General features: G+C 42.2%; 1 protein-coding gene across 1 annotated transcript; it reads right to left on the bottom strand.

The window, feature by feature from the left end:
- Window positions 1-73: 73 nt before the first annotated feature.
- Window positions 74-27,752, bottom strand: LOC133458839 (protein mono-ADP-ribosyltransferase PARP14-like). Its single transcript, XM_061739038.1, has 12 exons — window positions 27,547-27,752; window positions 27,323-27,423; window positions 26,598-26,625; window positions 23,654-23,938; window positions 12,924-13,148; window positions 11,563-12,792; window positions 8,619-8,849; window positions 4,669-4,893; window positions 2,504-4,537; window positions 2,217-2,353; window positions 1,904-2,078; window positions 74-1,177 (listed from the first exon to the last, which is right to left on the bottom strand). The coding sequence occupies exons 1-12, from the start codon at window positions 27,719-27,721 to the stop codon at window positions 894-896; spliced, it is 5,130 nt and encodes a 1,709-aa protein (XP_061595022.1). The 5' UTR covers window positions 27,722-27,752; the 3' UTR covers window positions 74-893.
- Window positions 27,753-27,848: the final 96 nt, after the last annotated feature.

The following is a 27,848-nucleotide window of genomic DNA, read 5'->3' as shown; positions in this document are numbered from 1 at the left end:
TTAGAAGATAGACCTAAATAAATGAAAAAAAAAACATGGCTACCCAGTGGAGACAAAAAAATGAACATGGGTATCAGAGTTAATATTCATGTTTTTATTGGATGTGTTCAGAGTAAACATCAAGAATCACAGATTGAGTTTTTATGAGATAATTTGGATATTGGTTACCAGTTTATTGATTCTAGTGTTTGTCAGAGAATCTTCTCATAACTCAAACTGGGCCATGCTTGAAGCCAAATGTACTGTCAGTAATAAGCTTTTACATGTTTGGCTGTTGTTTTCTTTACATTTATATATGATATATATTTTATGTTAATTAGTTTATTATATAACTTTTTCGGTACACAAAGGGTGAGTCACACAAAGACATTTGTGTGATTCAATTATAAGAAATAAGATAAAACAGATAAAAACATCCTTGAAAGAAGTGTAAAACAATGCTGCACTTGCACAAATTTCTATAAGGAAAAACAAAAACTAGCACTTGTGGTGGTTTTTCTTACTGAAGCAAGTTTGCTTTCTCATTTCACTTTCAAATGGAGATATGATTATTGATATAATCTAATGCAAAGATAAACCACTGTTACATGATTTCTTGGAACTGAACTACTTACCACTGGTGTCCCTACATGCATAAAAGTTAATGTTTGACACAAATACACAGTGCATGATCAAAAATATGTTGGTTTAAAAAAAAAACAAAAAACAAAAAAACATTGGTTACTGCTTGGATCAAATGGCAACGTGTTCATTGTAACCTTTTAAGGCACTACATGAGTCAGACTAATACTTTTACAAAGTGAAAGTTGAACAAAGACTCAAATGGATATATTACCCATATTGTCTCATGGTTAGCTCAAGTAACTTCATGAGACTTTGTCAAATAGGGCGTGTCACTGGAATGTAATCAGATATTCAGGATATGCCTGATTGTCATGGAAAATCACGAATATGTTAGGGTTAGCCTCATCGTCCACAACACTGTTGAATTTTTCAACAGAGGAGCTCCCCTTGGCCGGTGCCTCGATCATGCCTGCCTTTCCTTTGCAGAAATCTCCTGTCAACACCCGGCAGAGGTACATGATCTTTTCCTGATATCTATTGGGTTTGGAGTAGGTGTCACTGGCAGAGTAGCTGGCATTGACGGCGAAGTATGTGCCATTGCCATACATCACAGCTGAAAAAGGAACAACACAGAAAGTTGGTGGGAAGATCTGCAATATAGTTGCAAATATTTTCATGACTTTCTTTATTCTTCAAATACTTCAAGTAAGCACACAAACAACAAATGGTCAGATACGATCATACAAGAACCTGAACAACCTGATGCTTTAGCACATTTGTGATCATGTGAGCCTCATAAGTGCTTCATAAGTGCATGAATATTTAGTCCTTTTGGGGTCTCAAGTAATCTATAACTACTATACAACCAATTATTGTGGCAGACACTGTCTATACACTTAAAATACACACAGCATACTCACCACTTTATTGGGTATACCAGGCATACCTACTAAAGTAGTAAGTGAGTATAAGCAGCTGTGCTGCTTTCAAAACTAAATTGTTTTAAAAACAGATATAATAGTGATTCCACAACCTAAAATTCTAATCAAAAGGGTGAGAGGTTAGTAAGCAATGATAAAGTGAGAAATCAGTTAAAGCTAAGTTAAAATTTCTTATTATTCTGGGGATACCTGATGGCTCTACATGCTGACCCCCCTTATGACTACTGTATGTCCTCCAGTTTTCAGTTATTCTTCTTAGGATTTCCTTCCATCTATTTCATTTAAACTCTGTTTTAATCCTTTATACATTTTAAAGACTGTAATTTACTGTAATGAATCCTGGTTCCTTTCCCAATAACAAGATCAATACAAAACAAGCCCCAACCCTAACATCTTACCATTCATTCCTACATAACTCCTGTTGAAGCCACATTCATTGATTTTTATAGCTGTGTTTTCGCAGGTTCCATGGAAAAGGCGTTTCTCGTTGTTCTGATGCTTATTTCTTAGCTCCAGGTCCTGCTTCTTGGCCTGATAAGCCTTCCACAACGTAGGGTTCTGGATCCTCTGAATCTAAGGTCAAATGCATTTTTGCATATTTTGTTTTGGTCGCTCATTTAACACATTTGTTTCTTTAAAAATGCATTTAATGCTTCAAATAACATCTGTCAACATGAATGACAGCTTAAACATTAGAAGGGATCAAGCTACCTTGGTAACTGGTCGCTTGCATGAAGCCTGGAAAAGATTGAGGACATCAGTGTGCTCTGTTGTCCCAGGCTGGATTAGAAAAGGTAGGCAGGTGGCATCAGTTGGCATGGAGTCCCAAGAAACAGGAACTGCTTGACCTAGTTATAAGACATGCAAGTTATAATTTCATTGTTTGCATCAAAAATTTAGGGAACACTTTTGGGCTCATGAATTGCCACGAAGAGAAATAATGACTACAAACAATTTAGACTAATGTGAAAACAACTCTCCTTGTATATGTTAAATACCTTTCAGTTTGTCGTTTCGCCTTATCTTCCGGCAGTTTCCCTGGCTGTCGGTGGCTGGTCCATTTGGCAGGACCACAGTGTAGTCTTGTCCCTGGACTTTAATTGTTATACTTGGTTTTGACTCGTCGCATGCTTGCTCAAGTTGGAAGTTGGCCATTGCATCAAAACTTCTGAACTGTCCACCCTGCTCATACTGCCAGTCTACCACTCTGCCTGCAAGCACCATGTTCCTCTTCATTCCCTCTCTCACCTTCTTCAACATATCATAGACCATACACTTTACTTCAAACACATCATTTTGGATTCCTTCAATGTGGATTGAGGGTTGGCCGTTCATGATTTCAGACCTAATGACCACCCAAAATTTCTTCTGGATGTCAAAGAGTTGCTGGTTGTCTTCCCAAGACATGTGAGAGATGCTGCTGTCTGTGATGAGGGCACTGGTTTTCAGCTTGGATATCAGGTCAGTTATCCGTTTCTTGGCAGAGTCTACTTCAGCCTGTGTGCCACCGCAGATGTGTACTTTTACAGAAGCCCAATCATATACACTATCACCATCTTCATCAACCACTTGGACCAGACAACCGGTGCCCCTGCAGAGTGTGGATAATAACATGCTATCCTTGTACTTAAAGAGCTTCTTCACTCCAGGCTTGGAAATTCTTAAACTGTCAAAGGACACAGAAGCGACTAGATCTCCAAGCAAACTCTTTATTTGCTCCACAGAAGCTCTAGAACCACTTAAGAAGATGTCTTCTTTTCTGAAAGACACAGCTGCCTTGTCTACCCAGTCCTTCAGCCAGGACATGTCCAGACTTTTAATATAGTCAATGATGACATTTTCTTTAACATCAACAGTTGTTTCAACATGAGCATTCTGTGTTAAGAAGTTACTGAGTTCACTGCTAACTTGTTTGACACTATCTTTATGACCGGACACCACGACTTTCTGAGGAGTTTGAGTTATCCTGCATGCCTTATTGTTAGCATTCTCCAACTGACCAACCAACCCCTGCCACTCTGGCTTCTTCAGGACCTCAACGTCTTCAACATTGATGTACTGGGATATTAAAAACTTTCTCAGGTGGTCTTGGCCATCAAGTAGATCTTTGTCTGAGAGAGCAACCAGCTGTACCCTCTGAGCACTGATTTCTAATGCTGCATTTATACCAACAGATGTAAGGAGAGCACTTGTAAGCTCCTCTTGTTGTTCATCCTTCATTATGTCAAACACAAAAGTATCTACCTCTAAATTGTCTCGTTTTGATCCAAATAATCCATCATTTATAATTTTGCTGACTTCCAAAATCTCATTGAAAAGGCCAGTTACTTTTAAAACTGCACCCTCTTTGTCGTAGTGTGTTTTGAGCTCTGGTGACACTTGGAGAAGCTTATCCTGAAGACCATCTTGAGACAAGATGTGGAACATTGATGGTGACACTTTGATCTCTTGGGTTTTGACTGTTTTCTCCCTCTGCACTGCTTGATTAATCTTGTTTAGGACTTCAGACACCGTTCCCTCTTGTCTGTTGACGTCATTCACAAGGCCAACCACAGATAGGACACCACTGGATTTTTCAGACACTACCAGCACATCTTCATTCAGCAGTGACTGTCCAATCTTCTCCTCTGACTCTTCCCACACCTCTGACTCTACTGGGAACTTCAGGGATTTGAATTTTGACATAGTTTGTGCAAAGGCTGACTTCACAGTAGTCGTCCAGTCTTTCACTGTGGCTTTAGCGTCTTTCTGTGTCAGTAATAATGACAAGGGGCTCAACCGTACGTTAGACTGGTCAAGATTCACATCACAAAAATGTTTTGCCATGTCACTACGAACGCTCTGGGCCGCTGCTTGATTGTTAGTGAGGTATCTCCAGATATCACTGTCTATGGGCTCAGAGGTGGCAGCAGGAAGTTTAAGGGAAGGTTGATCCTTGCCATACAGGGCTACTCCCAAAGATTTGTAAAATGGATAGACTTTGATATCTTCATTTCTGATGTGATGTTTCTTCTTCAAGACTTTTTGAACAGCTATGGGAAAAAAAAATATAAGCTGTCACAACATATACAATTGTATGATGATAGTATACACTTATATAAATGCATATTATTGGAATAAATATTGAAAGTTTACACAATTAAATCTGGTGTGAATAAAGTACCTTGACAGTCTTCAAATGTAATGACAGCAGACTGTTCCGCTTCATTAAGGTTTAGATCATCCACATCCCCACCTTCATTTTCAAAGTATAGTTGGAGCATGTCTACGTTAGTATTCTGAATGTTCTCCACTAATACTTGCTTTGTGACTTCGAGTGGTCGGACTGAAAAGTTCAGCTTTGTGAACATCCTGTTTTGAGGGCATTGTGCAATAAAGTCAGCATTCACTGTGAAAGAGCAAATAGAAGATGTATTTTAGTGAAAACTCCACTCTGAGTGTTTTGAAAGGCAAACCTCAGTTTAAGTTAGAGATGCACCTGTTGAAAAACTGGTGACTTGAATGGACCGCTTTTTTAATTTGACTAGTTTTGGCTGATGGCTGGACAATCAGATACAGACTTCCTCATCTCGGCTGTGATTAAGTCGACACATGCTAAATATGGGTAATAAACACAGGAAATCCGGCAATATAAACGGGTTAGAGTCGTCCGTGCTTATTCACAAGAGGCTACATCAAGTCAGCTAGTCTGGACTAATCCAGGAAATACCGGCATTTCCTCAAATAACATTAAAAAAGGGAGTCAAACACCAATACCACCCATATAAAAATGTCAAAGCAGAAAGAATCATACTTACAGATTATACAAAAAACATCCCAGACCATTTCTGAACATCTTCAGGTTGACTAAGCAGACTACCGACCCATGGGTATGCGAGTGTGCTCTTCCACGATCCTGCTCGATTGGAGCAAGCTGCTACCCATTGCTCAATGGCCTATAGCCCCCTGGGCTTGGTTGACCTGCAAGTCTGCAAAGCATTGCATGTTTCGTTTGCTGTTTCAGTAGCAACATCGGAAATCAGGGTGAATGGACAGATTTGAAATGTAACTAGGAAATTTCCTCCCAGAAATTCCGAGAGTGCCACGGCGGCTGCTGCCCATTTGTGTACATTGCTGCATTTTTCAGCAATAAAAGTGAAGGAATCAAAACTAAGTCCGATGACACCACCCACGACTCTCTATGTCAAACCATTCAAAAGTTATCGGACTATCACATATCGACCAATCAGAAGAAGGGGCGGGGCTAATTTGCACCAATGAAGGTCAAGGACTCAAAACTAAGTCTGATGACACCACTCCCGACTCTCTATGTCAAACCATTCAAAACTTAAAGCATTATAAGTTATAGCTGGTGGGGTTTTTACTGGGGGTTATTTACTGGGGGGTATTTACTGTGTGAGGGGGGTATTTACTGTGTGAGGGGGGTATTTACTGTGTGAGGGGGGTATTTACTGGGGGGTATTTACTGGGGGGTATTTACTGTGTGAGGGGGGTATTTACTGTGTGAGGGGGGTATTTACTGTGTGAGGGGGGTATTTACTGGGGGGGGGTATTTACTGTGTGAGGGGGGTATTTACTGGGGGTTATTTACTGGGGGGTATTTACTGTGTGAGGGGGGTATTTACTGGGGGGTATTTACTGTGTGAGGGGGGGTATTTACTGGGGGGGGTATTTACTGTGTGAGGGGGGTATTTACTGGGGGTTATTTACTGGGGGGTATTTACTGTGTGAGGGGGGTATTTACTGGGGGGTATTTACTGTGTGAGGGGGGTATTTACTGTGTGAGGGGGGTATTTACTGGGGGGTATTTACTGTGTGAGGGGGGTATTTACTGTGTGAGGGGGGTATTTACTGTGTGAGGGGGGTATTTACTGGGGGGGGTATTTACTGTGTGAGGGGGGTATTTACTGGGGGTTATTTACTGGGGGGTATTTACTGTGTGAGGGGGGTATTTACTGGGGGGTATTTACTGTGTGAGGGGGGTATTTACTGTGTGAGGGGGGTATTTACTGTGTGAGGGGGGTATTTACTGGGGGTTATTTACTGGGGGGTATTTACTGTGTGAGGGGGGTATTTACTGGGGGGTATTTACTGTGTGAGGGGGGTATTTACTGGGGGGGGTATTTACTGTGTGAGGGGGGTATTTACTGGGGGTTATTTACTGGGGGGTATTTACTGTGTGAGGGGGGTATTTACTGGGGGGTATTTACTGTGTGAGGGGGGTATTTACTGTGTGAGGGGGGTATTTACTGTGTGAGGGGGGTATTTACTGGGGGTTATTTACTGGGGGGTATTTACTGTGTGAGGGGGGTATTTACTGGGGGGTATTTACTGTGTGAGGGGGGTATTTACTGTGTGAGGGGGGTATTTACTGTGTGAGGGGGGTATTTACTGTGTGAGGGGGGTATTTACTGGGGGGTATTTACTGTTCCCCCAGAACCCATCACGCAGCAGGACTGGGGGTCGGCTAAGGTCAAAGGTCAGGGGTCAGATTTCTCCCTTTTATAGGTTAAAGTATCTGAATGCTTTTAGTGACTGAGTCATGTGACCAGTTCTGGCTCAGGCAATCGCTGCGTCCAAAATCCCAGACTTCCACCCTAATGAGCAGCAAAATGAGTGTGCGAGATTTTGTAGTGTGTCCGAAACATTAGTACGTACTCAATAGTATGTACTATCCATACTGTGGTTTGCATGCACTGTGGTACTTCCGGTTTGGCTGTGAGAAAAACCCAGATTTTGCCTTGTGACAAGGTCTCAAATCACTCCAATTTGTGATCAAACCGTAGCTCGTAGCCAAAAAACAAAAACATCGTGAGACACACAGAACCCGGCAGATTCTCCCAAAATTGTATTCAGATATTCCTTAAAACCCCGTGATTCTGCAAAGGATAAAGCGGGTATAGATAATGGATGGATGGATATTCCTTAAAATGAGTGAGTAAGGTCAGTACGAAGACAGAGTGAGATTCTTTTGAAGAAAACTTTTGATTACATTATAGCCAATGGGGACGGACACAGGTATTCGCCCCACTTTATCCCCCCCCCCCCCCCCCCCCCCCCCCCCCCCCCCCCCCAGTTTAAATGTTGTGCATACCCCGCCTGTCAAAGTCACATTTTATGAATCCCAACACCTATGTTTACATTCTGACCAAAAATTATTAGTCTAGCTTTACGGTTTTGCCGTGAGCTCGAGTTACAAATAAAAATTCAGGTTATTTTTTTACTGTTTCTGCCACTCTAGAAACTGACACCCGCACTCTAGATTTGACAAAAAAGTGATTTCCAGTCCTCGCTTGAGTGCTCATATCTTGAAAAGTGTACATCTTAGGAAAACACTCTTTGGGATTTGGAGAGAAGAGAAGTTTTACTCCGTTTTGAAGTTTGAATGACATTTCCACGTGCAAGTATGAGAAAGTTAGGTGACTCAGAAAAAAGGTGAATTTGGGCTTTTTTTTTTTACTTTTTCCCATCCGCTTTGATTGTTTTTTTTTGGCTGTTTATTTTGGGAAAAACTTTGGGAAAAATGGGGAATTTCAACACCAAAAGTCCTAGAACACTATTCCTGATTGAGACACAGGTTTTGATATATGATGTGCCTGGGTCCTCCGAAATCTGTAGGAGGAGTAGCGAACCGAAATCTGGCCGGAAATTGAAAAAAAATAATAAACGCGCAGCCAGAGGCACTATTGTTATCCTGCACTCCTCCTCCATTGCTATGGCATAGCTATGGAGGAGGAGCCTCTTGGGGCAGCCGTGGCACTAATAAATATTACGTAATATTAGTTAGCATCAAAGGTTAGCTAAGCCATGCTAAAATAGCCAATTTCCTATTTTAGCAGGATTGAAGCAGGTATAAAATGGGTGTTAAAACGTGTTAGAAATAAAAACATTAATTGTGAAACATTTTTGGAGAAGGTTGGCTATACTGTAGTACTTTGAAAGGAAATGCCAACCAGCAGATCAGAACTTCTAAAGATTTGGAAATCCTAATCAGTCAAGGAACTCGAAACCAGTGCATCTCTAGTTAAGCTGAGGTTTTTGGAACTTTTTTTAAACTCACACACATACATGCCAGCCCACACATGTACGCACATACAGACAAAAAGTGGGTACCTTTTCCGCTCTGGAAAGTCACAACAGCAGATGAGATCTCAGGAATGATTTCCAAATTGAAGCCTTGAGAGGCAGAAGAATGGGCAAGGGCGTTTAAAATGTTATCCACAAGCATCTGCAACAACTCCTCACTTCCCCTTTCTGAAAGATTCTCTAGAACAGCCGAGGTGGAGCACAGCTCTTCATCTGCTGCATCAGCTTCTTTGCCCTTTTCCTCTGTCTGAACTTGATCTGCAGGTTCGGTTCATCAGCCTTACTCTCTTTGATAGTCACTGCAACGTCTGCTGTTAATGAGATGCAAACGTAAAATGAGGTGAATGTGCAGTTTTACATGAAAAACAATATGGCAGATATCAAACAAACGGAAATAAAATGTGTAATTTGCATAGGTTATGAAAAGATTATTGATGCTACATTACATTAATCCATGGCTATTTTGTCTCCATCAGTTGTAAACAGATGTGTGGCATGCCCAAAAAGTTATTACAATTTATTGTATGTTGTGTCCATTTTTTTTAAAGGTGGTAAAAGTTTTCACATATCTTAATAAAATGTATGTAACACGATTTGTTTAAAATACCACAGAGATATGGTACAAAAGCTCCATTTACGACAGGTTTCTACAGCTCTGGTCATAGCAGCCAGTTGTAGGGGGTGGAGTCAGACACTTGGCTTGACTCCACCTCTCCCCTCTGCTCGGTGTGCATCTTTGAAATTGGTCTTTGCTGCAGAACACAGAAAGAGGATGGGTTGCATGTGGGCGAGGTCAGACATCTAGCCCCACCCACTTGTGGTTTCATTAAATTGTCTTTATCCTTCCCTTCAGGTTTGTCTCTCATAAGAAACCCCCATGGCAGACACCGTACGACTTGGATCTGCTTAATCTTGGATAAGACATCAAGAACAGTGTGCACAGACTGTATGATAATGTTTTAGACTATGACCTGATGTGGCAGGATGTAGGTTCTGTCATGAGCATGCGGAGCAATAAATAAAAAGTGAAAATGAACCACTCGCTGATAGCTTTTGTGTGTGCTGAAAATGCTTTAAAAAAAACAATTGGAAAGGAAAATGTGTTCCTGGTCATGACTCAAATGTGCTTTTCAAAGAGACCACGTGGTCGACCATAATGTGACCCAGGCTGCAGATACAAACTTAAGGTGTGTTTTCATTGGCTGGGTAAATCTTTACAAGACACTGTAGAAGCCCCAAGTAAAACCGTCTATCAGAAAGTCAAGTTCTCTTTTTCAAAAACAACATGAATAGAAAAGTGGTGAACTTTTCTTTTTCTGTTAAATGCAGTGCTTAACAGCAAAGAGCTGAACAGTCACTGAAACTTTAAAGATCAAATTTGAAATCTGTTATTTCATGGTCAATCACAGTGATTATTTGACCTGTGCTTGCCAATATCTGCTACCATTTTATGCATCACTTTTTTACATGCACAATGCTTTTTTTATGGGGTAATAATCATGTGTTGTTTTTTTATGTACTGGAACATAACGTACCTTACTCTTTAGACATCAAAAATACTTTAAGATACATATTTCTTATTATTTAAACCCTGATGTTTTGCTTTTCAAAAAAAAAAAGAAAATAAAACAAATTCACATACAAAGATTCATGGATTTCTTTCACTCCATACTTACACTTGTTGCCTTTCTCAGATGGGGTTTCCTGAATAAAAGAAATAAATCATTTTAGACATCTTTGGATGAAACTGACAGTTTCTGTTTCCAATGCCCTGAATCTCAGCTGGTCTAAAAATCAATCAAGTCATACAAATGATAACATTTCCTTAAGAAAATACAAAGCAATAAAGGTATTCAGGTGTTTTTAACGTGGTTTATAGCTTATACCCCTGTAATTGTCACACAGAGGCAAATAAAGAAGAGTTGAAAATCTGGTAAACAGCACCACCCTGTGCAGCCACACACCCTTGTGGATGTTTGATAAGTCACGTGACTTCCAGGAAGACTGAGCATTACAGTAGTGCAGGAGATAACCAAAACAATCGTTCAGTTTGTGATACAAGCATGAAATTTGGTACACACATAGCCAAAGGCATTCCAAAAATAATTGGACGTGGAGCCGTCGTGAATTTTCAACATGGCGCCCATGGCAGCCATTTTTCAAAATCGACGCCAGAAACAACTCTTTTTATATGACTTGTGGACATAATATGATATTTTAGACATATTTACCACATATAGTACTTGGTAGATGTCTCTTGGATAATTGATAAGTTGTCATTTAATATTCAAGATGGCCGCCATTTTTTAAAGATGGCAGCCATCATTTGTGTTTGTGTCTGATATGGATGATCTTGGTGTCTAATCAGTCATTATTTATGGATGATCTTGGTGTCTAATCAGTCATTATTTATAATGCAGAAATCAAATTTGAAACATTGGAATTGGCCAGAAGCTTCTACCTCAAAACTGAACATGACAACTGTTTCTTTCATGATAACAGCCATATTAGCCAAAATAAAATATATACCATAATTTCATGAAAATAGATCTATTATACATAAAAACAAACTTTGAACTAATAAACCAAAAAAGATCCTCATATCTGCAAGAACTGAACCATCCAATGAATGGATAAGTAATAGAGTGGATGTTGAAGCTCAGCCAGGGCAAACTGGCAACTCATTTCAACTAATCACTCATTAGAATATGTGGTAAATATGTCTAAAATATCATATTATGTCCCCAAGTCATATAGAAAGAGTTGTTTCTGGCGTCCATTTTGAAAAATGGCTGCCATAGGCGCCATGTTGAAAATTCACGATGGCTCCACGTCCATATCTTTTGGGGAAACCTTTGGCTATTTGTGTGCCAAATTTCATGCTTGTATCACAAACTGAACGATTCCTATACATTTTATAGCTAAACAGCTGGACAAACAGCTGCCTTGTCTACCCAGTCCTTCAGTCAGGATGTGTCCAGACTTTTAATATAGTCAATGATGACATTTTCTTTAACATCAACAGTTGTTTCAACATGAGCATTCTGTGTTAAGAAGTTACTGAGTTCACTGCTAACTTGTTTGACACTATCTTTATGACCGGACACCACGACTTTCTGAGGAGTTTGAGTTATCCTGCATGCCTTATTGTTAGCATTCTCCAACTGACCAACCAACCCCTGCCACTCTGGCTTCTTCAGGACCTCAACGTCTTCAACATCGATGTACTGGGATATTAAACACTTTCTCAGGTGGTCTTGGCCATCAAGTAGATCTTTGTCTGAGAGAGCAACCAGCTGTACCCTCTGAGCACTGATTTCTAATGCTGCATTTATACCAACAGATGTAAGGAGAGCACTTGTAAGCTCCTCTTGTTGTTCATCCTTCATCATGTCAAACACAAAAGTATCTACCTCTGAATTGTCTCGTTTTGATCCAAAGAATCCATCATTTATAATTTTGCTGACTTCCAAAATCTCATTGAAAAGGCCAGTTACTTTTAAAACTGCACCCTCTTTGTCGTAGTGTGTTTTGAGCTCTGGTGACACTTGGAGAAGCTTATCCTGAAGACCATCTTGAGACAAGATGTGGAACATTGATGGTGACACTTTGATCTCTTGGGTTTTGACTGTTTTCTCCCTCTGCACTGCTTGATTAATCTTGTTTAGGACTTCAGACACCGTTCCCTCTTGTCTGTTGACGTCATTCACAAGGCCAACCACAGATAGGACACCACTGGATTTTTCAGACACTACCAGCACATCTTCATTCAGCAGTGACTGTCCAATCTTCTCCTCTGACTCTTCCCACACCTCTGACTCTACTGGGAACTTCAGGGATTTGAATTTTGACATAGTTTGTGCAAAGGCTGACTTCACAGTAGTCGTCCAGTCTTTCACTGTGGCTTTAGCGTCTTTCTGTGTCAGTAATAATGACAAGGGGCTCAACCGTACGTTAGACTGGTCAAGATTCGCATCACAAAAATGTTTTGCCATGTCACTACGAACGCTCTGGGCCGCTGCTTGATTGTTAGTGAGGTATCTCCAGATATCACTGTCTATGGGCTCAGAGGTGGCAGCAGGAAGTTTAAGGGAAGGTGGATCCTTGCCATACAGGGCTACTCCCAAAGATTTGTAAAATGGATAGACTTTGATATCTTCATTTCTGATGTGATGTTTCTTCTTCAAGACTTTTTGAACAGCTATGGAAAAAAAATATATAAGCTGTCACAACATATACAATTGTATGATGATAGTATACACTTATATAAATGCATATTATTGGAATAAATATTGAAAGTTTACACAATTAAATCTGGTGTGAATAAAGTACCTTGACAGTCTTCAAATGTAATGACAGCAGACTGTTCCGCTTCATTAAGGTTTAGATCATCCACATCCCCACCTTCATTTTCAAAGTATAGTTGGAGCATGTCTACGTTAGTATTCTGAATGTTCTCCACTAATACTTGCTTTGTGACTTCGAGTGGTCGGACTGAAAAGTTCAGCTTTGTGAACATCCTGTTTTGAGGGCATTGTGCAATAAAGTCAGCATTCACTGTGAAAGAGCAAATAGAAGAAGTATTTTAGTGAAAACTCCACTCTGAGTGTTTTGAAAGGCAAACCTCAGTTTAAGTTAGAGATGCACCTGTTGAAAAACTGGTGACTTGAATGGACCGCTTTTTTAATTTGACTAGTTTTGGCTGATGGCTGGACAATCAGATACAGACTTCCTCATCTCGGCTGTGATTAAGTCGACACATGCTAAATATGGGTAATAAACACAGGAAATCCGGCAATATAAACGGGTTAGAGTCGTCCGTGCTTATTCACAAGAGGCTACATCAAGTCAGCTAGTCTGACCTAATCCAGGAAATACCGGCATTTCCTCAAATAACATTAAAAAAGGGAGTCAAACACCAATACCACCCATATAAATATGTCAAAGCAGAAAGAATCATACTTACAGATTATACAAAAAACATCCCAGTATAACAAAACATTTTAGTGTCTATCGCCAGATTTCACATGCATGACAACTATGGGGCGTTGTTTTTTTTCTTAATGCACATCATTATATAAAACTATACAAAATTAAAGACACATTTCTGCATAAATAGGAGCATGGGTGTTTGAATGACAGTCTAGGCCGTAAGCGGCTTGATGTCATCACTTTAGCTACTTAGTTCTTAGGTTTTTCTGTGAATTGGACATCTGTGCTGTAAATTAAAAGCTAGGAAAACATGATCATTCTTTTTTTAAATAAATGGCTTGTTGTGCTGTCAAAAGACTGCTGCAACTGACTTTGAATTGGCATTGAAGGGTCTGGAGAGAAAGGCCACTTAATGACTCGTTTAAGTTTAAAGGAGCATGAGGCTCCTTTTAAGAAATGAGACTCTCTAGCGCCACCCTTCACCACGACGGCTGTTGGGGGTACTGCAGCCAACAGTGAAGCCGGCACGGGAGAACGCACATGCAGCGTCATGTGACGTCACATCCACAGCCCAGCGCGGGAAATTCGGGACCGAATTGCAGCACATTTTGCAGCAACAGCCTGTTCAAGGCAAAGAAGAGATACACTAGAGGAATCATTCTTTTGGGTTTGGAACGCTTCATCTGACATTATTACTAGAAAACGTAAAATGTATACGGATTTTTTTCATAAATCCTGCCACAATCCGGCCTCAAGCTCCTTTAAGTTTAATTCACCAGCCAGGTTGTCAGCTGCAAACTCTTACAGCAGCCAAAGCAGCAGGGCCCAACTGGGCCCAACCTTCCCCTCAGACCATTTCTGAACATCTTCAGGTTGACTAAGCAGACTACCGACCCATGGGTATGCGAGTGTGCTCTTCCACGATCCTGCTCGATTGGAGCAAGCTGCTACCCATTGCTCAATGGCCTATAGCCCCCTGGGCTTGGTTGACCTGCAAGTCTGCAAAGCATTGCATGTTTCGTTTGCTGTTTCAGTAGCAACATCGGAAATCAGGGTGAATGGACAGATTTGAAATGTAACTAGGAAATTTCCTCGCAGAAGTTTCGAGAGTGCCACGGCGGCTGCTGCCCATTTGTGTACATTGCTGCATTTTTCAGCAATAAAGATGACGGAATCAAAACTGAGTCCAATGACACCACCCACGACTCTCTATGTCAAACCGTTCAAAGTTGTCGGACTATCACAATCAGAAGAAGGGGCAGGGCTAATTTGCACCAATGAAGGTCAAGGACTCAAAACAAAGTCCGATGACACCACCCACGACTCTCTATGTCAAACCATTCAAAACTTAAAGCATTATAAGTTATAGCTGGTGGGGTTTTTACTGGGGGTTATTTACTGGGGGGTATTTACTGTGGGGGTATTTACTAGGGTGTATTTACTGGGGGGTATTTACTGTGTATTTACTGTGGGGGGTATTTACTGTGTAGTTACTGGGGGGTATTTACTGGGGGGGGTATTTACTGTGTATTTACTGAGGGGGGGGGTATTTACTGTGTATTTACTGGGGGGGGGTATTTACTGTGTATTTACTGTGGGGGGTATTTACTGTGTATTTACTGGGGGGGGGGTATTTACTGTGTATTTACTGGGGGGGGTATTTACTGGGGGGGGGTATTTACTGTGTATTTACTGGGGGGGGTATTTACTGTGTATTTACTGGGGGGGGTATTTACTGTGTATTTACTGTGGGGGTATTTACTGGGGGGGGTATTTACTGTGTATTTACTGAGGGGGGGGGTATTTACTGTGTATTTACTGGGGGGGGGTATTTACTGTGTATTTACTGAGGGGGGGGGTATTTACTGTGTATTTACTGAGGGGGGGGGGTATTTACTGGGGGTATTTACTGTGTATTTACTGTGTAGTTACTGAGGGGGGGGGGTATTTACTGGGGGGTATTTACTGTGTATTTACTGTGGGGGGTATTTACTGGGGGGTATTTACTGGGGGGGGGGGTATTTACTGTGTATTTACTGTGGGGGGTATTTACTGGGGGGTATTTACTGGGGGGGGGGGTATTTACTGTGTATTTACTGGGGGGGGTATTTACTGTGTATTTACTGTGGGGGGTATTTACTGGGGGGTATTTACTGGGGGGGGGGTATTTACTGTGTATTTACTGGGGGGGGTATTTACTGGGGGGGTATTTACTGGGGGGGTATTTACTGTGGTATTTACTGGGGGGTATTTACTGTGTATTTACTGGGGGGGTATTTACTGTGTATTTACTGGGGGGGTATTTACTGGGGGGGTATTTACTGGGGGGTATTTACTGTGTATTTACTGTGGGGGGTATTTACTGGGGGGGGTATTTACTGTGTATTTACTGTGGGGGGTATTTACTGGGGGTATTTACTGGGGGGGGGGGGGTATTTACTGTGTATTTACTGTGGTGGGTATTTACTGGGGGGTATTTACTGTGTATTTACTGGGGGGGGGGTATTTACTGTGTATTTACTGGGGGGGGGGTATTTACTGTGTATTTACTGGGGGGGGGGTATTTACTGTGTATTTACTGCGGGGGGTATTTACTGGTGGGGTATTTACTGGGGGGGGGGGGGTATTTACTGTGTATTTACTGTGGTGGGTATTTACTGGGGGGTATTTACTGTGTATTTACTGTGGTGGGTATTTACTGGGGGGTATTTACTGTGTATTTACTGCGGGGGGGTATTTACTGGGGCGGGGTATTTACTGTGGGGGGTATTTACTGTGTATTTACTGGGGGGGTATTTACTGTGGGGGGTATTTACTGTGTATTTACTGCGGGGGGGTATTTACTGGGGCGGGTATTTACTGTGGGGGGTATTTACTGTGTATTTACTGTGGGGGGTATTTACTGTGGGGGGTATTTACTGTGTATTTACTGGGGGGGGGGGTATTTACTGTGTATTTACTGCGGGGGGGGTATTTACTGGGGCGGGTATTTACTGTGGGGGGTATTTACTGTGTATTTACTGTGGGGGGTATTTACTGTGTATTTACTGGGGGGGGGGGTATTTACTGTGTATTTACTGCGGGGGGGTATTTACTGGGGCGGGTATTTACTGTGGGGGGTATTTACTGTGTATTTACTGTGGGGGGTATTTACTGGTGGGGTATTTACTGGGGGGGGGGGGGGGGGGTATTTACTGTGTATTTACTGGGGGGTATTTACATGGATGTATTATAGAAACTGGATTGGAGACTAAAAATGGCCGCCCATTCATTTCAATGCATTCTGCTCAGCCAGCGCATAAACCGAAAAAATCTCTGACTTCCGGGTTTACTTCCGCATACAGCGGCCCATAGAGCATGCTCAGTTGAGTCACCTCCCATGATGCTCTGGGGCCTCCCATCATGCCCCGGGGCAATGACGCGAGTATTAATATAATATGTATTAATATAATATCTTAATTAATGTATATTATTACATGTATAGCATTACATATATTATTAATGTATTAATATAATATAATTACATAATATATATTAATATAATATATTAATTAATGTATATTATTACATATATTATTAATGTATTAATATAATATAATTATATAATATATATTAATATAAAACATCCGTGGAATGCACGGACACGGCTGTGACGTCAGCCGTGACGTCACGCCCAGAAAGAGACTTTTCTTTGACTTTTCTGGCCGTTATAAAACATTTTTGACGGATATAAAGTCCATGACTTAAAAATATAGAATACAAAGATTAGTAATTGCCGGGGATTACAGCTGGAGGTTCCTGTGAACAGTTTTAGAGGCTTCTCTTTTACTATTGCGGCCTATGGGAAAAAAGCTTTCTGGGCCGCATGGGATTTTTGGTTGCAGTACCGCGGCTGGCCACTGGAAAAAATCGGCGCGCCTTCTGAGTGCCAGACCCGGGGGCTGGGTATTTACTGTGTATTTCCTGTTCCCCCAGAACCATCACAGAGCAGGACTGGGAGTCTAAGGTCAAAGGTCAGGGGACAGATTTCTCCATTTTATAGGTTAAAGTATCTGAATGCTTTTAGTGACCAGCTTTAGAGTCATGTGACCAGTTCTGGCTCAGGCAATCGCTGCGTCCAAAATCACAAACTTCCACCCTAATGAGCAGCAAAATTAGTGTGCAAGATTTTGTAGTGCGTCCGAAACATTAGTACGTACTCAATATTATGTACTATCCATACTCAGTAGTATGTACTATCCATACTCAATAGTATGTACTATCCATACTCAGTAGTATGTACTATCCATACTCAATAGTATGTACTATCCATACTCAATAGTATGTACTATCCATACTCAATAGTATGTACTATCCATACTCAATAGTATGTACTATCCATACTCATGGATTGATGGACACTAGCCGAGCAGAAACTTCCCACAATGCAATGCAGCAGCGTTTGGTTGCTAAGTGATACGTATATGTCATAAGTATCATATTAAGTATAATAATATTATTATATAATATTAATATTATAATATTCGTATTTAATAAAATTATATAATGTAATCTTGTTTGGGCCAGAATAAACGGGAAATAGCGGAGCGCTACTACCGCTGCTGTGACAGGTTACCATGGTAACAACCCCCCCCTCCCCTCTCCCTACGGCAGGAAGAAACATGTGCGCTCTTAATAGTACGTCCAAATTAATGCACACTACTGATATTTACTCAAAAGTGCGCCAAATTTAAAGGAGCTTGAGGCCGGATTGTGGCAGGATTTATGAAAAAAATCCGTATACATTTTAAGTTTTCTAGTAATAATGTCAGATGAAGCGTTCCAAACCCAAAAGAATGTTTCCTCTAGCGTATCTCTCCGTTGCCTTGAACAGGCTGTTGCTGCAAAATGTGCTGCAATTCGGTCCCGAATTTCCCGCGCTGTCCTGTGGATGTGACGTCACATGACGCTGCATGCACGTTCTCCCCGTTCTCCCGTGCCGGCTTCACTGTTGGCTGCAGTACCCCCGACGGCCGTCATGGTGAAGGGTGGCGCTAGAGAGTCTCATTTCTTAAAAGGAGCCTCAAGCTCCTTTAAGCATACTTTTTAGTATATACTGTTTAGTATGGCATTTCGGACGCACCCAATGAGTCAGCAGCTGACTTCTGGTTGCTAGGGGCAACAAGAACCTCTCTTCAGAACCTTCCGGTTTGGCTGTGAGAAAAACCCAGATTTTGCCTTGTGACAAGGTCTCAAATAACTCGATTTGGGATCCAATGAATGGATGAATAACCATTACGCTTCCGGTTGATGTGAGTGAACGCTGGCGCGTCTTGGCTGCCGCTGCTCACCAACCCGACTTTTTTCCTTTTACTTGTTTAACACCATTTGATGCCTGCTAACTGCCTCTGCCAGCGGTATCAGTGTTTTATATGAATTACCTGCTTGCATCACTACGATCATCTGTCAGCCACTGAGGAATCCCACTGCTGCAAACGGGACCTCTCTGAGTTTGGCGTCCTGACGTGCGGCTCCTTACCACCGCTTCCTGGTTCTTCCTGCTGCGGCTCTGCTACAATGCGGATACTCAAGCTCCTGCTCTGGATTGCCTTCTTCTCCACCATCGTAACTGCTCTGCCTCGACTGACATACTCAACTGATGCAATCCGCTGGCTCCGATCACGGAATAAGCTACCAGCCAGCCTACTCGTCCACCGGGATATCCTCCGACGTCCGAGATACATCCACCGCGGGTCCCGCAGGAAATTCTGCTTTGATGACAGCAGTTCCATCCGATCTTTCTGGTCGAGGGATTCACGCCGACATGACAAGGCTGGAAACGCCGGTAGGACTGCTAACCATCACATATTGGCTTCTCTTCCCAGGACGGCGGAGCCTTTTCCCTCTAACTGTTTTAAATTCTCCACCTTCAATGTACGCTCACTAACAAACAAAGCACTGCTTATATCCGAATCCATCACAGATTTAAAACTGGACTTTATATGTCTCACCGAAACTTGGCAACAGCCGAACGACTTCTCTCATCTGAACCAAGCATCCCCACCTGGCTTTGTTTACATCTGTAAATCTCGCTCTTCCGGGAGAGGGGGCGGTCTCGCGCTCATCTATCGCGAGAACCTAAAAATCACGCCTCTACCAGTGACAGAGCCCTCCTCCTTTGAAGTTCTGGCTGCTCAGCTGAATGGTCCCACACCTACCCTTATTGTCACCATTTATCGACCTCCTAAACCCTCTGCCATTTTTATTAGCGAGTTCACATCCCTTTTAGCTGATCTTTGTGCTATGTCTCCCAATGTTATTTTAACTGGTGATTTTAACATTCATCTCGATAAACCCACTGAAACATTTGCAAAAGATTTTATTTCTATCCTGAACAGTTTTGACCTGGTTCAATTTGTTAATTTCCCCACTCACATCAAAGGACATTTTCTCGACTTAGTTTGCTGCTCAGGAGTCACACCTTGTAACCTCAGTACTGTTGATTTTCCCATTTCTGACCATAAGCTTGTTACCTTTGATATACATCTTCAACTTTCAAAATCCACCCAGAACCGTTCCATATCTTTCAGAAACCTTAAAAATATCAATATCACTGAGCTTAACAGTCTAATTAGCACCTCCATCCATTCCAGCTCCCCTCACTTCCACACTGCTTCTGAACTGGTTGATCACTATAATACTAACCTCCAATATGCTTTAGACACACTTGCCCCCCTGAAAACTCGCACAGTTACATTCACTCGGTCCTCCCCCTGGTACACCCCGGAGCTTCGCCAGCTTAAAGCGCGGGGGTCGTCAGCTGGAGCGATTGCTGAGGAAAACCGGCCTAGTGGTACATCAGCAAATGTATCTTGACCATTTCACTTCCTACAAATCTGCCATCAACACAGCCAGGTCCACCTACTACTCCCATATCATCAACTCTGCTGACAGCAACACCCGGACTTTATTCTCAACTGTCAACAACTCCTGAAACCAGCTGAAACTCCCTCTCATCTCATCTCCCCCTCACAGTGTCAAGAGTTTCTGGACTTTTTCAATTCAAAAATTGTCAATATCCACCAACAGCTGACTCTTCCTGCACCAACGCAACCCACCTTCTCCCAGTGGAACACCCTGGACCCTCCACCCTCCAACACCCTGTCCACATTTCAACTCCCATCTGTTGACGGTATTAATAGACTCATCAAAGCATCCAAGAACTCTACCTGCCCTCTTGATCCTCTCCCCACTGCCTTAATTAAAGCCTGTCTGCCAACAGTCTCACCCGTAATAACTGCCATAGTTCACTCCTCTCTTTCCACTGCCACTGTTCCACCATCATTAAAGACTGCTTCCATCACTCCCATTCTCAAAAAACCTGGTTTAGATCCAATCGACCACAATAATTATCGCCCCATTTCCAACCTCCCATTCATCTCTAAGATTCTGGAAAAGACAGTAGCAACCCACCTCCAGAACCACCTGCACAACAATAGCCTCTTTGAACCATTTCAGTCTGGTTTCCACCCAAAACACAGTACAGAAACTGCATTAATCAAGATCACCAACGACCTCCTCCTGGCAGCAGATTCTGGCCTTCTCACCATCCTCATCCTCCTTGACCTCAGTGCCGCCTTTGACACCATCTCCCACTCCATACTCCTGGAACGCCTGGCTGGCACTGGGGTCTCTGGTACTGCAATAAAATGGTTCACCTCATATCTCTCTGACAGGAAACAGTTCGTTCAAGGCAAAAATGTACACTCACAACCATCACTCATCACACATGGCGTTCCACAGGGATCAGTACTTGGACCGCTTCTCTTCATTGTATACATCCTCCCCCTTGGTAACATCCTCCGCCACTTTGGAATCCAGTTTCACTGTTATGCCGACGACACACAACTCTACATCTCACTAAACCAAGCACCTCCCTCCCCCCCCCCACTCTTACTGACTGTCTCAACACCATCAATTTCTGGATGACAAACAACTTTCTCAAATTAAATGGAAATAAAAGTGAAGTCCTTCTCGTCGGCACAAGGTCCACACTCTCCAAGACCCACCCCTTCAATATCTCCATTGATGGTCACCCGGTCCACATCTCCTCCAAAGTCAAAAGCCTTGGCGTCATTCTGGACAGTGTTCTCTCTTTTTCCCCCCACATCAGTAACATTACCCGTACTGCTTTCATGCACCTACGGAACATCGCCAGAATCCGCCCATCTCTCACCCAGCACAACACCCATGTCTTGGTCCATGCACTTGTCACCTCACGCATTGATTACTGCAACTCCATCCTCACTGGCCTCCCCAACAAACTTCTCCACCGTCTCCAAATCATCCAGAACTCTGCTGCCAGAATCACCACCCGTACAAAACGCACTGACCACATCACCCCCATCCTCATCCAGCTCCACTGGCTACCTGTCCACCACCGCATCCAATATAAAGTTCTTCTCCTCACATTTAAAGCTCTCCATAACCTGGTCCCTCAATACCTGTCAGACCTTCTCCACCCGTACACCCCCACCCGTGCTCTACGCTCCTCCTCAGCCGCTCTCCTGTCTGTACCCAAATTTAAACTGGCCACTATGGGTGGCAGAGCCTTCAGTTGCTCTGCACCCAGACTCTGGAACTCTCTCCCCCCCTGCATCCGTCAGATTGACTCCATTGGACAATTCAAATCTCACCTCAAGACCCATCTGTTCAGACTTGCATATCCAGTCTAAATTTTTTGTATTCTATTTTATTTCCTGTTGTATTTTATTCGTATTTTCTATGTTTTTTGTAAGGTGTCCTTGGGTGCTCAGAAAGGTGCCAACAAATAAAATGTATTATTATTATTATTATTATTATTATTATTAAACAATAGCTCGTAGCCAAAAAACAAAAACATCGTGAGAGACACAGAACCCGGAAGATTCTCCCAAAATTGTATTCAGATATTCCTTAAAACCCCGTGATTCTGCAAAGGATAAAGCGGGTATAGATAATGGATGGATGGATATTCCTTAAAATGAGTGAGCAAGGTCAGTGCGAAGACAGAGTGAGATTCTTTTGAAGAAAACTTTTGATTACATTATAGCCAATGGGGACGGACACAGGTATTCGCGCCACTTTATCCCCCCCCCCCTCCCCCCCCCGTTTAAATGTTGTGCATACCCCGCCTGTCAAAGTCACATTTTATGAATCCCAACACCACATGTCTACATTCTGACCAAAAATCATTTATCCAGCTTTTACGGTTTGGCCGTGAGCTCGAGTTACAAATAAAAATTCAGGTTATTTTTTTACTATTTTTCGCACTCTAGAAACTGACACCCGCACTCTAGATTTGACAAAAAAGTGATTTCCAGTCCTCGCTTGATTGCTCATATCTTGAAAAGTGTACATCTTAGGAAAACACTGTTTGGGGTTCGGAGAGAAGAGAAGTTTTCGTCCGTTTTGAAGTTTGAATGACATTTCTACGTGCAAGTATGAGAAAGTTAGGTGACTCAGAAAAAAGTTGAATTTTGGCTTTTTTTTTAACTTTTTCCATCCGCTTTGAATGGGTTTTTTTGGCCGTTTATTTTGGGAATAACTTTGGGAAAAATGGGAATTTTAACACCAAAAGTCCTAGTACACTATTCCTGATTGAGACACAGGTTTTGATATATGATGTGCCTGGGTCCTCCGGAATCTGTAGGAGGAGTAGCGAACCGAAATCTGGCCGGAAATTGAAAAAAATAATAAACGCGCAGCCAGAGACACTATTGTTATCCTGGACTCCTGGACCCTCCTCCATAGCTATGGAGGAGGAGCCTCTTGGGGCAGCCGTGGCACTAATAAATATGAGGTAATATTAAAATAGCCAATTTCCTATTTTAGCAGGATTGAAGCAGGTATAAAATGGGTGTTAAAACGTGTTGAAATAAAAGCATTAATTGTGAAACATTTTTGGAGAAGGTTGGCTATACTGTAGTACTTTGAAAGGAAATGCCAACCAGCAGATCAGAACTTCTAAAGATTTGGAAATCCTAATCAGTCAAGGAACTCGAAACCAGTGCATCTCTAGTTTAAGCTGAGGTTTTTGGAACTTTTTTTTAAACTCACACACATACATGCCAGCCCACACATGTACGCACATACAGACAAAAAGTGGGTACCTTTTCCACTCTGGAAAGTCACAACAGCAGATGAGATCTCAGGAATGATTTCCAAATTGAAGCCTTGAGAGGCAGAAGAATGGGCAAGGGCGTTTAAAATGTTATCCACAAGCATCTGCAACAACTCCTCACTTCCCCTTTCTGAAAGATTCTCTAGAACAGCCGAGGTGGAGCACAGCTCTTCATCTGCTGCATCAGCTTCTTTGCCCTTTTCCTCTGTCTGGACTTGATCTGCAGGGTTCGGTTCATCAGCCTTACTCTCTTTGTTAGTCACTGCAACGTCTGCTGTTAATGAGATGCAAACGTAAAATGAGTGAATGTGCAGTTTTACATGAAAAACAATATGGCAGATAACAAACAAATGGAAATCAAATGTGTAATTTGCATAGGTTATGAAAAGATTATTGATGCTACATTACATTAATCCATGGCTATTTTTTGTCTCCATCAGTTGTAAACAGATGTGTGGCATGACCAAAAAGTTATTACAATTTATTGTATGTTGTGTCCATTTTTTTAAAGGTGGTAAAAGTTTTCACATATCTTAATAAAATGTCTGTAACACGATTTGTTTAAAATAGCACAGAGATATGGTACAAAAGCTCCATTTACGACAGGTCTCTACAGCTCTGGGGCCTCATCTATAAAGCTAGCTTGCGCAGAAAAAGCGGCTGAAAGTTGCGGAAGCCACCATCTACGCAAAGCCTCGGATCTAAAAAGAAAAAACTAACCGAAAAATCTGCTTATCTTTACGGCAACTAGGACCCTCCCGTAAGAATTTACTTAAGACACGGGGAACTGGCGACGCAGGCTGTGAGGTGGTGAAATGAAGTCAGATTCATGTCATACTCTTAATAATGTCATCACACATCACAACATATATCAGACTTATAATAAAATAGCGCTGATAACGGAGCAGGCGGCGGCGGGGGGGAATGCCGCTCCGAACCCACTACTCCACGCCGAAGAGGAAAAAAGAAAGTGTTCTGATTAAAATAAGGAAAGTTGGACTATATAACAATTGCGTTCATAAGGATAAAGTTTTTAAAAAAGTAAAAATTAAAGAAATAGTCCCTTCTCGCCGTGTGTGTCTGCCTGTCATGCACGGGTACGTGCGCTCATGTTGTTTACTTTTAAACTGGAATTATGGTTCTGCGTCACACCAACGCAGAGCCTACGCCGTAGGGTACAGCGTAGGTGTGCGTCGCCGCGTACCCTACGCCGTAGGCTCTGCGTTGGTGTGACGCGAAACCATAAAACAGCCTAGAGCAGCTCTGAGGGGAGACGGGAGGGAGGAGGGGGAGCGGGGGCTGCCGGGCCGCCGTCCCGAGTGTCTTGATGATTTGCTGAGCCTACCGTTAGTTTTTAAACTGTAAAAAGTGGGGGGGACAAATACATCATTTTGAAAAGTGGGGGGGACATGTCCCCCCTGCCCCCAGTGGAAATTGCGTCGTGCGATCGTGGCACTAACGGGCAGCAACGACGTGCTGCCACTCACTCGCTTTATTGTATACTATTTATATACTTTTCCTACTTTTACTGTGACCACCAAATAATCTCGTTTCACTGTCCTCTCTCCACATCATCCACAACATCTCGACCTCAGATCTCAGCGAAATTCAGTGGCACGGTGGCTCGACACGTTCATTCATTCTGACGCATTCATCCCTAACAGGCTGCAGGAAGCCACTGCGCATGCTCAGTAGGCTCATCCATATGGATTTATGGGCGTGTTGAGGGCGGGATATGGGGCGGATTCAGCTGCGCAGCTTTCCAGGTGGACCGTGATTCATAAAGGGAACATTGCGTGGAAGTCTGCGTGCACGCGGTTTTATAGATCCGGATTTTTTTTTGCGCCCGCCATTTTCGGCTTTTGGGCGTACGTGCACTTTTAGTATGAATCCTACGCACTCCATTTTAAATGAGGCCCCAGGTCATAGCAGCCAGTTGTAGGGGGTGGAGTCAGACACTTGGCTTGACTCCACCTCTCCCCTCTGCTCGGTGTGCATCTTTGAAATTGGTCTTTGCTGCAGAACACAGAAAGAGGATGGGTTGCATGTGGGCGAGGTCAGACATCTAGCCCCACCCACTTGTGGTTTCATTAAATTGTCTTTATCCTTCCCTTCAGGTTTGTCTCTCATAAGAAACCCCCATGGCAGACACCGTACGACTTGGATCTGCTTAATCTTGGATAAGACATCAAGAACAGTGTGCACAGACTGTATGATAATGTTTTAGACTATGACCTGATGTGGCAGGATGTAGGTTCTGTCATGAGCATGCGGAGCAATAAATAAAAAGTGAAAATGAACCACTCGCTGATAGCTTTTGTGTGTGCTGAAAATGCTTTAAAAAAAACAATTGGAAAGGAAAATGTGTTCCTGGTCATGACTCAAATGTGCTTTTCAAAGAGACCACGTGGTCGACCATAATGTGACCCAGGCTGCAGATACAAACTTAAGGTGTGTTTTCATTGGCTGGGTAAATCTTTACAAGACACTGTAGAAGCCCCAAGTAAAACCGTCTATCAGAAAGTCAAGTTCTCTTTTTCAACAACATGAATAGAAAAGTGGTGAACTTTTCTTTTTCTGTTAAATGCAGTGCTTAACAGCAAAGAGCTGAACAGTCACTGAAACTTTAAAGATCAAATTTGAAATCTGTTATTTCATGGTCAACCACAGTGATTATTTGACCTGTGCTTGCCAATATCTGCTACCATTTTATGCATCACTTTTTTACATGCACAATGCTTTTTTTATGGGGTAATAATCATGTGTTTTTTTATGTACTGGAACATAACGTACCTTACTCTTTAGACATCAAAAATACTTTAAGATACATATTTTTTTATTATTTAAACCCTGATGTTTTGCCTGTCATAAAAAAAGAAAATAAAACAAATTCACATACAAAAATTCATGGATTTCTTTCACTCCATACTTACACTTGTTGCCTTTCTCAGATGGGGTTTCCTGAATAAAAGAAATACATCATTTTAGACATCTTTGGATGAAACTGACAGTTTCTGTTTCCAATGCCCTGAATCTCAGCTGGTCTAAAAATCAATCAAGTCATACAAATGATAACATTTCCTTAAGAAAATACAAAGCAATAAAGGTATTCAGGTGTTTTTAACGTGGTTTATAGCTTATACCCCTGTAATTGTCACACAGAGGCAAATAAAGAAGAGTTGAAAATCTGGTAAACAGCACCACCCTGTGCAGCCACACACCCTTGTGGATGTTTGATAAGTCACGTGACTTCCAGGAAGACTGAGCATTACAGGGCCAGCAGTCTCTTAAGAGAAATAAGTTTGAACAGAGCGGTTCACACTTTCAAAACTAAAAAAAAGTGAGACAAGGCCTATGGGAAACTAATTTACTATTGCAATATCATGTGATAGGATAGAAAGGTTGTTTTTTTAAGCACTGATATCTTTGCAGTGATTCCCCTTTATGAGGCTTCACTAGTACAAAATCCTTCTTATATTTATTTAATAACTAGTTTATGATCAAGAGTTACTCCAATGAAATCCTAAATTTAGCCTGATAACTGCATGAATTTAACAGACTGGCTTAAAGTTGATATAAAACAGAGTTCACTCAGTAAATTGACAATATAATATGAATTCACAGGAACCAAATATAACTCACGAACATCCAACTTTACCTGCGTTTTTTCCTCCTCTGAAGGTAGATTAACTGTCATCTTTATGACGCCCTTATCCAAACTGATTTGATGCGCCGCTTTGGCCAGAACGTTTCTCTGGTCTTTGCAGGGTGAAATAACACCCAAAAACACAAGCAAGACACAAGGCAAAGTGATAACAACGTGGGTCCCATTTCTTTGTAAATGACAAGAGACACATTTGGATGATCGGGGGATAAACTCACCCTCCTCTCTGCGGAAGCGCAGCACGGCCGTCCTGCTGCCGGGCTCATACTCCACCTCGCAGTCCCCACCGTTGGATTTCTTACTTTGAAAGTATTTCACTAACTTATTCTTTAATTTAGGTATGTTTCCGTGTTCCAGCTCCACGAGCAGAGGGTAGGAGTAGGTGCCCGCCATCGCTGCAGCCGCTGTTTCTGCACAAGGGAGACGCGGCTCCGCTCAGCAGCAAGAGCTGCGAGATACTGGTGAAAACTGGACGTGTTTTCTGCATTTATATAAGATAAACAATAACCCAACCCACCAG

This window comes from Cololabis saira, chromosome 13, assembly GCF_033807715.1.
Source record: "Cololabis saira isolate AMF1-May2022 chromosome 13, fColSai1.1, whole genome shotgun sequence".
In the NCBI taxonomy this organism is placed as follows: domain Eukaryota; kingdom Metazoa; phylum Chordata; class Actinopteri; order Beloniformes; family Belonidae; genus Cololabis; species Cololabis saira.
Note: the sequence above shows the minus strand (reverse complement) of the source record. Positions and strands in the feature narration are given on the sequence as shown.

Excerpts from the sequence above, each read along its gene's own strand:
- LOC133458839 (XM_061739038.1), bottom strand. The coding sequence starts at position 27,721 with ATGGCGGGCACCTACTCCTACCCTCTGCTCGTGGAGCTGGAACACGGA. Across the intron at positions 23,939-26,597 it reads ATCTGAGAAAGGCAACAAGT|CAGACGTTGCAGTGACTAAC; the intron begins GTAAGTATGGAG and ends TCTCATTAACAG. Across the intron at positions 12,793-12,923 it reads TACATTTGAAGACTGTCAAG|CTGTTCAAAAAGTCTTGAAG; the intron begins GTACTTTATTCA and ends TTTTTTCCATAG.